The sequence below is a fragment of the Macaca nemestrina genome, chromosome 1 (assembly GCF_043159975.1).
Source record: "Macaca nemestrina isolate mMacNem1 chromosome 1, mMacNem.hap1, whole genome shotgun sequence".
In the NCBI taxonomy this organism is placed as follows: Eukaryota; Metazoa; Chordata; class Mammalia; order Primates; family Cercopithecidae; genus Macaca; species Macaca nemestrina.
Genome location: NC_092125.1, coordinates 198,902,162 through 198,916,346, shown reverse-complemented (window position 1 = coordinate 198,916,346; position 14,185 = coordinate 198,902,162). Strand labels below are relative to the sequence as shown.

The 14,185-nt window shown below is 42.5% G+C and overlaps 1 protein-coding gene across 9 annotated transcripts in view; it reads right to left on the bottom strand.

The window, feature by feature from the left end:
* LOC105494691 (zinc finger MYM-type containing 6) overlaps positions 1-13,980 on the bottom strand; it is a 47,947-nt gene extending 33,967 nt beyond the window's left edge. For 2 of the 9 annotated variants that reach the window (XM_011763368.3, XM_071096328.1), the window contains exons 1-4: positions 13,807-13,980; positions 12,538-12,704; positions 1,434-1,518; positions 363-612 (exon numbers count right to left, since the gene is read on the bottom strand). In XM_011763368.3, the coding sequence (XP_011761670.2) occupies positions 363-612; positions 1,434-1,518; positions 12,538-12,630 (428 nt within the window). In that variant the 5' untranslated portion in view covers positions 12,631-12,704; positions 13,807-13,980. Of the gene's footprint in view, positions 1-362; positions 613-1,433; positions 1,519-12,537; positions 12,705-13,255; positions 13,734-13,806 lie in introns of those variants that run through there. The other 7 variants (XM_071096320.1, XM_071096323.1, XM_071096316.1 and 4 more) reach the window with 6 other exon arrangements.
* Positions 13,981-14,185: the final 205 nt, after the last annotated feature.

Genomic DNA, 14,185 nt, shown 5'->3' with positions numbered 1-14,185 from the left:
ATACTATTAAAAGAGTGAAATTATTTTATGCTATACCAAATAACTTTCAAGATAACTGTTAAATAAATTTAAATGGTGGGTGTCTACAATTACAGGATAGTCCTGCAATTCCCACATGTCATTTGTTATTTCTTTCCATAGTAAAATCTAAAGTGACAGAAAACTGGTTTAATCATCATTCTAACACCACGTCACTTATTTAATGTTGCAAAACTTTAAAATTGGCTAATTCTTCCATTAGCTAAAAAGTTATTTCTACGGATACATGCTAAAGAGATTTAAAGTATCAACAGCATGTTTGAACTAAACTATATACACACTAAAAAAAGGTACAGTAAAAAGGGATGTTAAGAATTTTATACTTCGAGCAGTTTGTGCAGGTTTTCTTGGGAGGAGGTGGCAGGCAGGCAGGTGAAGAATGTCTGGTGATGCATCGTGTGGAGCAGAAGAGCTGAGTAGATCCTGTCTTATGATATGCAGTTTGGCCCTTATAAAGCATTTTTTTACAACCAGAACAAAAAACCTTAATAGCAACAGCTGGAACTGAAGGAAGCAATACACTTGGGCCAGATGATGTAAAAGAAAGCTGAAAGCCTGGGTTCAACTGCTGGGCTATCAAAACAAAATAAAAAAAGTTTTAGTATCAATACTAATGCATATACAGTCTCAGTCTCTCTCTCTCCCTCTCTCTCTCTCTCTTTCTTTTTCTGAGACAGGGTCTCACTGTCACCCCGGCTGGAAGGCCGTGGTGCAATCATAGCTCACTGAAGCCTCAAACTCCCAGGATTAACTAATCCTGCCGCCTCAGCCTCTTGAGTAGCTGGGACTACAGGCACACGCCACCACACCCAGCTAATTTTTTTTTAATTTTTAGCAGAGATAAGGTCTCACTATGTTGCCCAGACTGGTCTCAAACTCTTGAGCAAAAGCCATCCACCTGCCTCAGTCTCCCAAGTTGCTGAGATTACAGGTGTTAGCCACCACACCCAGCCCAGTCTCTCTTTTTTAGGACAAATTCCCTATCTTGAAATCCAGTATCAATGAGGCAATAAGTATCAATGAGGCAATAAGCACTCCAAAACTGAGGTTTCAATTTTTTTTTTTACCATGACTCAAAGTAGGAAATACATTTAATATTATAACCCAGTTCTCATATACATATGTTTGTAAATGTGGGGATGTGTGTTCACTTCAATCACTGAAACAGAAATTTTATGAAACAATATGTTTCCTTACTATACATATCATATTCTGATATAATCTTATTCCATTTTATTTTTTAAAACGCTGCTGAAAACCAGCTACTCACAGTTTGAAAAACCACAGCTCTAAAGAAAGAGAAAGACATACATGAAAAGATGCTTTCTCTCAATTTTACAAGTCAGAATAAGCAAATACTAATTGTAATTAACTTACACAGTTCCATTTCTTACCAAGAGGTCTCTCATTAACTGAAAACACACCACTAATTTTCAATTCACTTTCTTGAATTTTTGGCTGTTGGGCACTTCCATACTCCTTTAAAAAAGAAAAGAAAAGAAAAAAGAGCAATGAATACAGTGTATGTAAGTAAACTAGAAATTCAAGCAAAAAAAAAAAATTATTCTATCCTATTCATCTTTTTTTTTTTTTTTTTTTTGAGATGGAGTCTTGCTCTGTCACCCAGGCTGGTGTGCAGTGGCACAATCTTGGCTCACTGCAACCTCTGCCTCCCAGATTCAAGTGATTCTTCTGCCTCAGCTGCCCAAGTAGCTGGGACTACAGGTATGCGCCACCATACCCAGCTATTTTTTGTATTTTTAGTAGAGATAGGGTTTCACCATATTGGCCAGGCTGGTCTCAAACTCCTGACCTCGTGATCCACACACCTCAGCCTCCCAAAGTTCTGGAACTACAGGCATGAGCCACCACACCCGGCCCTATTAATCTCTTAAACAGTCTAATCATAAATACCTTCACAAACACCTCAAAAGTCAAAATTTACAAGTTATTAGACTAGATTTAATCTTTACGAAGACAATCTTTCAGAATTAGAGAATCTTTTAAAATACTTTTATCTACTTTTCAAATGTAATTTTGATATATGGGAGTAATACATAATTATTCCAAATGCTGAGCACTATCTATTTTTTAGATAGTGTGTTTAAAAGGGAGCAATAAATAATTTTTTTTTTTTTTTTTGAGATGGAGTCTCTTCTGTCACCCAGGAATGCAATGGCGCGATCTTGGCTTACTGTAACCTCCACCACCTGGGTTCAAGCGACTCTCCTGCCTCAGCCACCCAAGTAGCTGGGACTACAGGCTTGCGCTACCACACCCGGCGAATTTTTGTGTTTTTTCCAATAGAGACGGGGTTTTGCTATGTTAGCCAGGCTGGTCTCAAACTCCTGACCTCAGGTGATCTGCCCACCTTGGCCTGCCAAAGTGCTGGGATTACAGGTGTGAGCCACCGCACCTGGCAAAAAGGAGCAATCAATGAAATTAAATGTGGCTGAGCGTGGTGGCTCACACCTATAGTCCCAGCTACCAGGAAGGCTGAGGCAGGAGAATCACTTTTTTTTTTTTAGATGGAATCTTTCTCTGTTGCCCAGGCTGGAGTGCAGTGGATTGCTTGAACCCGGAAGGAGAGGCTGCAGTAAGCTGAGATTGTGCCACTACACTCCAGCCTGGGCAACAGAGAGAGCCTCTGCCTCAAAAAAAAAAAAAAGAAAAAGAAAAATTAAATCTGAATCATTTAGAGTTTGGATTTCAATCATTTTAGACTTACAAGCTGTCTTTTCTGTTAATGACAGAAAAGATACAAGAGTGTCAATGCAATCTGCTCATTATACATAAAATCACCACAGACAGAATCCTATTTATTCTTACTACATTCTTTAAAACGTTTTAAAACAAAATGTAATCATGAAACATTTTAAAAATGTAAATGCCTATTTTGAATGGTTCTTTATTCTGAAATTATAACCATCCTTTTTTTAATGTTAAAATACCCTTACATATTTCAAAACATAAAGTTTTTTTAAAAAGTCTTACTTTTCTGAATCACTGATGGTAATAAATGGCAGTTGTATTTTTAATCTCCCCACATGTAGCAAAATAAGTGAGTAGCTATGTTAGTTCCAAAGTTACTTTAGAAATTTCTTGGCCAGGCGCGGTGGCTCAAGCCTGTAATCCCAGCACTTTGGGAGGCCGAGACGGGCGGATCACGAGGTCAGGAGATCGAGACCATCCTGGTTAACACGGTGAAACCCCGTCTCTACTAAAAAATACAAAAAAAAAATTAGCCGGGCGCGGTGGTGGGCGCCTGTAGTCCCAGCTACTCGGGAGGCTGAGGCAGGAGAATGGTGTGAACCCGGGAGGCGGAGCTTGCAGTGAGCTGAGATCCGGCCACTGCACTCCAGCCCGGGCGACAGAGCGAGACTCTGTCTCAAAAAAAAAAAAAAAAAAAAAAGAAATTTCTTCAGACTATTAAATGCCAAAAACTAGGAACCACTGCATTAATTCAACACTTCCCATGATATGTATTGAGCACCCAAAGAGGTGCTCTCTATAAGATATCCCTTCTTTATAGATGAGGAAAGTGAAGCTAAGAGATGTTCAGCAACTTGCCCAAGGTCACAAAGAGACTACGTGCACAGATGGGAATCAAACTCAGTCTCTCTGTTCTTTCCTCCTCCTCCTCCTCCTCCTCTCCTCCTCCTCCTCCTCCTCCTCCCCCTCCCTCCCCTCCCCCTCCCCCTCCCCCTCCCTCCTTCTCCTTCTCCTTCTCCTTCTCCTTCTCCTTCTTCTTCTTCTTGACATGGAGTCTCACTCTGTTGCCCAGGCTGGAGTGCAATGGCGCCATCTCAGCTCACTGCAACCTCTGCCTCCCGGGTTCAAGCAATCCTCAGCCTCCCGAGTAGCTGGTATTACAGGCATCCACCACTATGCCCAACTAATTTTTGTATTTTTAGTAGAGACAGAGTTTCACCATGTTGGTCAGGGTGGTCTTGAACTCCTGACCTCAGGTGACCCGCCCACCTCCACCTCCCAAAGTGTTGGGACTACAGGCAAGAGCCACCGCACCCAGCCAGTCTCTCTGTTCTAAAACCCAACATAGCACTGTCATACATGTGAAAATATAAAGTAATTACTACAATGAATTCAAACTCTGGCCCAATTGAAATAAAGTTCCCCCATTGTAGTAATCTCTCCCATCTCCTTTCTCTCACAGCACTAAATCATTTCATTACTTATTTGGATAATTTGAATAATGCCTAACATTCATCCTTCCCCCTACACACACATTAGACTGAAAAGATCACATCCATTATGGACAATATCTGTTTTTTTCAACCCTGTATACCCAACCGCCCAACACAGTCAACATAACAGTAATGACTATGGGTTCTAACAGCAGACAGAAACATATGATCTTGGCTCCTAAACAAGCTATTTAATCTTTCTTAGTTTCAATTTATCTGTAAAATAAAGATAATATTACCTAACCCATAGGGCCAATGGGGAGGGAGGGGGCAAATGACTTAATATAAATAAAGTACACAGCATGGCATCTTAGTTAGTCAAAGTCAAAAGTAAGCATGATACGAACACAAAATGCTAGTTCTTTTTTTTCTTCTTTTGAGATGGAGTTTTGCTCTTCTTGCCCAGGCTGGAGTGCAATGGCGTGATCTCGGCTCACCACAACCTCCGCCTCCAGGGTTCAAGTGATTCTCCTCCCTCAGCCTCCCGAGTAGCTGGGATTACAGGCATGCGCCACCACGCCCGGCTAATTTTGTAGTTTTAGTAGAGACAGGGTTTCTCCATGTTGGTCAGGCTGGTCTCGAACTCCTGACCTCAGGTGATCTGCCTGCCTTGGCCTCCCAGAGTGCTGGGAGTACAGGCGTGAGCCACTGCACCCAGCCAAAGTGCTAGTTCTCATACTTATTATTTTAATAACTGTGGCATTTAATAAATACTTGCTAAATGAAGGAATGTAAGTCTATTCAATCCAAAGTGCATGTTCTTAAACATTATACTTAAATAACAATATTTACTGACACTTGCAAAATGAAGAGGATGTTAAAAGTATTATATACCTCTTCAAATTACCAAAACGAGTGTTTAAGATTCAACAAAAAATATATATATATATATTTTTTTTTTGAGACGGAGTCTCACTCTGTCACCCAGGCTGGAGTGCAGTGGTGCAGTCTCGGCTCACTACAAGCTCTGCCTCCCAGGTTCACGCCATTCTCCTGCCTCAGCCTCCTGAGTAGCTGGGACTACAAGCACGCCACCACACCTGGCTAATTTTTTTGTATCTTTAGTAGAGACGGGGTTTCACCATGTTAGCCAGGATGGTCTTTATCTCCTGACCTCGTGATCCGCCCGCCTTGGCCTCCCAAAGTGCTGGGATTACAGGCGTGAGCCATAATGCCTGGCCAGATTCAATAAAAATTACTTTGCCTTATCAACTCAATTTCTAAAATTTTTCTGATATTTCTGTTATATTTCCCTGACTGGTTTCTTTTACCTCAGAAAGTAACTTTTCTAAACCTTCATAGCTCACAAGTCCAAACTCTACATCTTTCCCGCTCATTGATGTTTCAATTTCACCAGGTAAAAAGAAGTAACTAAGAACTCCCTCAAAATCCCTCAACCCCCTCCACCTTACCTACAAACCACTCAGCAAACTGTCCTACTATCTTACAGGAAAAGGAAACCTTCTTTTTAGCTATAGCTGAAATAATGCTATTTTAGAATAAGTGTGTTCCAAGTATTGCATGCAATACTCTTATAATAAAAATTACCATTGTTTATTTGACAGTAAAATTTAACCTGGCATCCTGTATTTTATCTGGAAGCCCTACATCTCCAAGTAGATAACTTTTCAATCTCCAAATCCCAGATTTTTATGTGCAAATGCCTCCTTGTGCAATTTACCACTTGAATATCCCACAAGCCCTTTAAACACAACAGACCCCAAACTGCACTTAGTACTTCCTACTAAATCCTGTTCTAACCCCTCAGTAAATGGTATCACCATAAACCCCAAAACCTGTAAGTATCCTTGGACTCCTCTTTGACCTTCACACCTCATAAACAATCTCTAAATTTGATCAATCCTACCTAACCATTTTTAAATCTATTTTCTTTTCCCACTTTATTATCAATACTCAACTATTAAACACACCACATTATCTCACCCCTCCATGACTTGGCTATTTTCTCTGCTATATTTTCTCTGTCTGAAACTTTTAGTCAGTTGTTATGATTCAATTGCTACCTGCTCTGTGAAGCCTTACTCTCCCTCTCAAATAGATTTAGGGCTCCTTCCCCTATGCTCCCAATGCACCTCACACAATTTTAAAGCAATTACATAAGACTGTGATTTTGTATTTTTTTTTTTTTTTTTAGATGGAATCTTTCTCTGTTGCCCAGGTTGGAGTGCAGTAGAGCAATCTCTGTTCACTGCAGCCTCCACCTCCTGGGTTCAAGTGATTCTCCTGCCTCAGCCTCCCACGTAGCTGAGCTCACAGGCATGTACCACCAGGACTGGCTAATTTTTTTGTATTTTTAGTAGAGATGGGGTTTCACCATGTTGGCCAGGCTGGTCTTGAACTCCTGACCTCAAGTGAGCCACCCACCTCGGCCTCCCAAAGTGCTGGGATTACAGGTATGAGCCACCATGCCTGGCCTTGATTTTGAATTTGTACAAAAGGCGGCATAGGCCAGGCGCAGTGGCTCACACCGGTAATCCCAGCACTTTGGGAGGTTGAGGCAGGCAGAGTTCAAGACCAGCCGGCCAACATGGTGAAACCCCGTCTCTATTAAAAATACAAAAATTAGCCAGGTGTGGTGGTGGGCGCCTGTAATCCCAGCTACTTGGCAGGCTGAGGCAGGAGAACTGCATGAGCCCAGGAGGTGGAGGTTACAGTGACCCGAGATCGCACCACTGCACTTCAGCCTGGGCTACAAAGCAAGACTCCAAAAAAAAAAAAAAAAAAAAAAAAAAAAGGTGGCAGAAAGCATACAAGTTTGAAGACAATTAGGTTTAAATGAGAATGTGTAAGATATGCTTAGCACAGCTTCTCACAAGGCACAGTCACTCAACAAATAAATATTACTTCTCCCATTCCCATAACTTTTCTCTCCATTACACTATCAATTACCTCAAGAGCAGAAGTCCTATCTTTTCATCTCTGTAGTCTTTCTGAAAACAAAGTAACTAATACAGTTTACCATCCTGGTTAAGCGTTTGGGCTCTTGAATCAGACTGCTGGGGTCCAAATCCTGACTCAACCATTTATTAATTATGTGACTTTTAACAGGTTACTATCTAGGACTCAGCTTCCTCACAGGTAAAGTGGGAAGAAAAACAGTACTTAACTCAGGGTTGTGAGCATTAAATGGATTAAGGTATGTAAACTGCTCACAACAATGTTCAAGTATTATGGATTATAGTAGGCAGGAATAAAAACTCACTGAATGAATATGAATGCTCAACATATATGAATATGAGGGCTAAACTGTAACTTTTTTTTTAGATGGAGTCTCCCTTTGTGGTCCAGATTGGAGTGCAATGGCGCAATCTCAGTTCACTGCAACTTCCGCCCCCCAGGTTCAAGTGATTCTCATGCCTCAGCCTCCCAAGTAGCTGGGATTACAGGTGCCCACTACCACGCCCAGCTAGTTGTTGTATTTTTAGTAGAGACAGGGTTTCACCAGGTTGGCCAGGCTGGTCTTGAATTCCTGACCTCAATTGATCCACCCACCTCAGCCCTCTAAAGTGCTAGGGTTATAGGCACAAGTCACCGCGCCTGGCCTTCAACTATAATTTTAATATCCAGAACAAACTCTTAGAAAATCAGAAAATAGGCCGGGCGCAGTGGCTCCAGCCTGTAATCCCAGCACTTTGGGAGGCCGAGACGGGCGGATCACGAGGTCAGGAGATCAAGACCATCCTGGCTAACACGGTGAAACCCCGTCTCTACTAAAAAACACAAAAAACTAGCCGGGCGAGGTGGCAGGCGCCTGTAGTCCCAGCTACTCAAGAGGCTGAGGCAGGTGAATGGCGTAAACCCGGGAGGCGGAGCTTGCAGTGAGCTGAGATCTGGCCACTGCACTCCGGCCTGGGCTACAGAGCAAGACTCCGTCTCAAAAAAAAAAAAAAAAGAAAAAAGAAAATCAGAAAATAAAAAACATTTTTTATTTGTCTCTTATTTTCTAATATTCAAAGGAGATTCATCAATGCAACATGGAAAACAATACACAATTTGTGTATTGTCAATTGTGTCAACTGGCTTGTCAACTGGCCTGTCATAGTCTATACCCTCAATCACAAAAAAATATAGCCTATTCAACTGAAAGCAATACTATAAACCAAAGACAACTGAGCAGTTCCTATCCTCTTAAATTTACAATCTAAGCTGCTAGGGAGATTTCCATTATCACAATTTTTATATTCAGAAAGAACATTTAATTAACTTAAAGCACATTATTTGTAAAGTGTATAGGCTAGGTATAATGAAAGAAATATTGCATCTGGAGTAACAACAAACTGGTTTGTATCCCAGTTTTACCATGAGACACTGGTGAAATCACTTATTCCTTCAGGCTCAGTTTCCTTATATGTGAAACAGAGGCTCTTTTATTCCAATTATTGAACATGTACTTTGTGCCAATCCCTGTGCTAGGAAATGGAGATTCAGGTCAACAAGACCAATTTCTGACTTCAGAGAGACTGCAGTCTAGTGTGTCAATGAAGGATGAGGAGGAGATGGCAAGATTAGTATAATCAGTATGAAGACAAAATTCATTGACCTGTAGATACCATAATAAAAGTGGCTGCACTATACAATTAAAAAAAGAGAGAGAGAGAACAGCTCATTCTATTGTGAATGACAAACAAACGTTTTTTTTTTTTTTTTTGAGACGGAGTCTCACTCTGTCGCCCAGGCTAGAGTGCAGTGGCCAGATCTCAGCTCACTGCAAGCTCCGCCTCCCGGGTTTACGCCATTCTCCTGCCTCAGCCTCGACAAACAAACTTTTTTGAGACAAAATTTTGCCAGCCTACCTAGCTTATTTCTTCTTCCACCGGCACAAGAAATGGCATGTGCAAAGGCAAGGAAATAAAATGCAACCTAGTTTTAGAAGATAGTTTTGAGTGAACTGCAAATAGTTGGCAGGAGCATAGATTAGAAAAGGTGGGAACAATGAATGATGACACTGGAGAGGGAAACAAAGGCCTAAACATGGATGGTTTGGATGTCACACTGAAAGATCTTTGCTTCATCACACAGAAGGAAACAGGGTCTTTAAAGGGAGAAATATCACTCCATCTGTACAGTACAATGGCATCACCATACAGTGTTTTGATGGGATATGTGACTGAAGGAAGGAGAATAGCTAGGAAACTATCATAAAAGTCCAAATGAAAAATAATGAAATAGTTCAGGTGTGATGGCTCATGCCTGTAATCCCAGCACTTTGGGAGGCCAAGGCAGGAGGATTGCTTGAGGTCAGGAGTTCAGGACCAGTCTGGGCAACATAAGGAGACCCCATCTCTACAAAAATTAGTTGGGTGTGGTGGAGCACGTTTGCGGTCAGCTACCTGGGAGGCTGAGGTGGGAGGATCTCGCTTACAGTGCAGTGGCCATACTCACGCCACTGCGCTCCAGTATGGGCAACAAAGTGAGACCCTGTCTCAAAAAAAGGAAACACAAAAAAGAGAGAGAAAAATAATGAAATATAGAAGAATATCAAGGATCAGATATAAAAAATATTTAAAAGCTAAAATACACAAAACCTGGCAAAGAAACGGTTAGTTTAGGCAGAGAAAGAGTAAGAATTTACCATCTGGAGGGAAAACAAGTGGCATTGATGCCACCATCCCCCACTCCACATCTTACAGACACTACCTCAGAACTCTTCTTAGCCCAGCACTCTAGGAAGGCATAGAGTTCATGAGTGAAACAAGATCTACCTGACATCCCTGTCTTCTTATGATATTGCCTGTGGCTGGGCACGGTGGCTCACAACTATAATCCCAGCACTTTGGGAAGCCGAGGTGGGCAGAGCACTTGAGGTCAGGAGTTCAAAACCAATCTGGCCAACATGTCGAAACCCAGTCTCTACCAAAAATATAAAAAGTTAGCCAGGCGTGGTGGCACACACCTGTAATTCCAGCTACGCAGGAGGCTGAGGCAGGAGAATCACTTGAACCTGGGAGGTGGAGGTTGCAGTGAGCCGAGATCGTGCCACTGCACTCCAGCCTGAGTGTGACAGAGCAAGACTCTATCTCGAAAACAAAAAAAGAAATGATACTGCCTGTGAGATGGTGTGAAAAATAAAATTATTTTTTATTATTTTAAAATATAATTGCTTCGCTTATACAACAAAGTCAGTAACTATAGAGTGTAAAGCAAAAGAACTGTCCCAGAAAAAAAATTCCTTGCCAAAACAACTAACTCATCTCTCCACAAGGATTTTTTTTTTTTTTTTTTTTTTTGAAACAGAGTCTCGCTCTGTCGCCCAGGCTAGAGTGCAGTGGCACAATCTCAGCTCACTGCAAGCTCCACCTCCCAGGTTCACGCCATTCTCCTGCCTCAGCCTCCCAAGTACCTGGGACTACAGGCGCCCGGCACCACACCTGGATAATTTTTTGTATTTTTCATAGAGACAGAGTTTCACCGTGTTAGCCAGGATGGTCTCAATCTCCTGACCTCATGATCCACCCGCCTCAGCTTCCCAAAGTGCTGGGATTACAGGCATGAGCCACCGCGCCTGACCCCCACATTGATTTCTGTGCTCTCCATTCTGGGTCCCTATGGGGTAGCCAGAATGATCTTTCCAAACACAGATCTGTTTCATCTTACTTTTTCACTTAAAACCCTACAATTGGCCAGGTGTGGTGGCTCATGCCTGTAATCCTAGCACTTTGGGAGGCTGAGGTGGGCGGACCACCTGAGGTCAGGAGTTTGAAACCAGCCTGGCCAATATGGTGAAACCTCATCTCCACCTAAAAAAAAAAAATTAGCCAGGCGTGGTGGCAGGCACCTGTAATCCCTGCTACTGGGGAGGCTGAGGCAGGAGAATCATTTGAACCTGGGATGTGGAGGTTGCAGTGAGCCACCAAGAACACAACATTGCAGCAAAACTCCATCTCAAAAAAAAACAAACAAAAAACAAACAAACAAAAAAACGTATAATGGCTATGAACTGCTCTTAGGATAAAAACCAAAATTTATAACAAGGTCCACTAGGTCCTGCATAATCCAGCCTCAAACTATATATACAGCCGTATCATAGAGAAGCAGAATAGCACAGGTTCTGGAGTCTGACCACCTGGATTTGAATTCAGTCTTTGTCATTTACTACTAACTGTGATCCGTGGTAAACTATTTGGCTTTTTTGAGCTTTGGTCTCCTCATCTGTAAAATGGAGATAATAATATGGTGGTAAAAATGGTGCCTGACACACTCTTAAGCATATATAAGCATTAAGTTAATAATGTCACATATGATTATGATATAATATATACTACATACTGATATACTAACGCCATCTATTTTTATTGTTGTTGTTTCATTATCTTCATCACCATTTTCATACCTTTTCTGTTCCAGGCTCACTGTTCCCACAGGTCTTAAAAAGAACCATGCATCTTCCCAACTCAGGGCTTTCCTATTCACAATTTCCTCTGTCTGTAATACTCTTTTCCATGCCCTTTGCCTAATGAATTCATTCTTCATAATTCAGCTTACACATCCTTTCATTAGAGAGGCCTTTCCTAGCCATTCTCAGGCCTCAGACCACAACCAAAACTAGGTCAGATCCCCACTTTAGGCTTTTCTTTCAGAGTACTTGTCATAGTTTGTAATTATATATATTATTTGACCAATATTTTTGTAATCTCTGCCTCCTCTACTAACATATAAGCGCTACAAGGGAGGGACTAAGCTGACTTTGCTCAGTCCTGGATACCCAGAGACTAGCACAGACCACAAATTCTTAACAGAATAAAGAAAAGTACTACCAGATACAAGAGAATTTTTTTTAATGACAAGTATGGAAAAATGGTAAATATACTACTTTCCTTCCACACAAACAAAACCACGTAGTTATAGCTTTCATTCAAAGAGCAAAAAACCAGCCAGGCATGATGGCTCATGCCTGTAATCCCAGAACTTTGGGAGGCCAAGGCGGGTGGATTGCTTGAGCTCAGGAGTTTGAGATCAGCCTGGGAAACGTGGCCAAACCCCATTTCTACCAAAAATACAAAAAAATAGCTGAGCGTGTTGGTGTGTGCCCTGTGGTCTCAGCTACACAGGAGGCTGAGGTTGGAAGATCACTTGAGCCTGGGAGGTGGAGGCTGCAGTGAGCCAAGGAGATCGCACCACTGCACTATAAATACTCTGAGCGACAGCGAGAGCCTGTCTCAGTTTGGGTTATTTTAAACTTACAAACCAGAAACTGCCTAACTAAAATTTTTCAGTTGACCAGACGGAAAAGAAGGAATTTTTTAAAATGTTTAAATCAAGATGAAATGCTTACTTGAGCATTGTCTGGTTCTTCTTTAATTTTGTCCAGAAGCTCCTGCTGTGGTACCACTGCTTTGCCACATTCACCATCCAAAGGTTCTTTCATTCTAATTTTTTACCTCAAAGAGTTCTTCAGGCTCAAACGAATAGATTTCTTCTTGGTAATGGATAGCTGGACACCTAAAATACATACTCAGGTTTATTATTATTTTTTTTTTCTTCAGGCTTATCTATATGAAAGAAAAGCTTTGTGTTGAGTGCATGAGGCTTCACGGCTCAGCATTTGAAAAACAACTCTTCTGGGGCCACAACTAACTTTTTTCTTTCTTCCTGCTTTCTGTTCCTTCAGTAGCTACATAAGAAAACAGCTTTCCAGCAACAGCTCCCACTTCTCTAGTATCTTTAAAAACACACACTCTGGTCTTTCCTACGTTGAAGTTTATTGAAGGGAATTAGACCAGCAGACCAAGACGTGGGAGGAAGTTACCAAACTCTGAGAAGAATGGACTTAAGAAATAGTTTCTGACCCCATGAGAGTCAGTACTTAGAGGCCCACGTCGCCTTTTATTTCTCAAAGAGGGGCACAACAACCTCCCAGCCCTGACCCATAACTCAACCTTCACTGGAAGCCTCCCTAAGGGCCCCATTTCTTGGCCTAACGCTAGAGGTGAGCTCAAGATGCCATCCATCGCAGGCGAACAACATACACGCCCTTACTGAAAGTGAGTCACCTGCCTCTTTCAAGGTCTCCGTGTGAGGGGTGGGGGACATCAAGCCCCTCTGAGACCCGCTTCACAATCGCCTTCCTGTAGAAAAGAAACTCAGTTGGCCATTCAGTAAATTCCCTTCCCCTAAAAGTCAAAGAACTAAACGGGACGAATTAAACCTAAAACAAAAAGCTCTTCAAAGTTGTCTTTATCCGAATAGTCAGGGATGGAAACGCACAACTGGTTGAAAAGACTGTTCCAAAGAAGAGATGAGAACTTTTGCGCACTCGCCACAAACATCTATGGGCGCTCATCCCTCCTCTGAGAACAGCACGCGTTCCGAAATTCTCCTTCCCACCAAGAATTCCCACGCCCATCTTTGAGGACTAACGAGGCAACGTGGTCTCCGACTGAGAGCAGCGGACCAGCCAGTGAGTGTCAACGCGTCCCTAAGGCGAAATCCGCAGCCGCCCCAGCAGCGTAGCCCACCTGGCACCGCCCCCGCCGCAACGCCTCGTCACGTGGCGTGGCCTCCGCCCCGCCGTCCCGCCCACTACCACTGCGGCCGCACCCACCTTCTGTCGCCTCCCTGCTACCGGAAGAGCACCGGACGGGGAATTTGCGAATATGAACCAAGCCCTCTGCGCCTAGACAAGGATTAGTTTCTCTTCTGGAATTCCGCCTGATCCATCACAACGCAGCAGCCGGCCAACCACGCGTGCGCAGGCCTAGTCTCCGCCCTCTTTTCCCGTCAGGCTCCGGACCTGAGCTGAGGAGAACTTCCCAGCATTCCTCTTTCCTCAGTTATGGTTCACTTCTTAAAGAGCCCGAGGCTCAATGGTGAAAAGGTGGAGGAAGGGGGAAGGGGTTTGAGGAAGAATTATCAGTGGCGTTAGAAGGCACTATAAGTGCTCTATAGCATTTTTGTTTGTTTGTTTGTTTTGGAGACAGAGT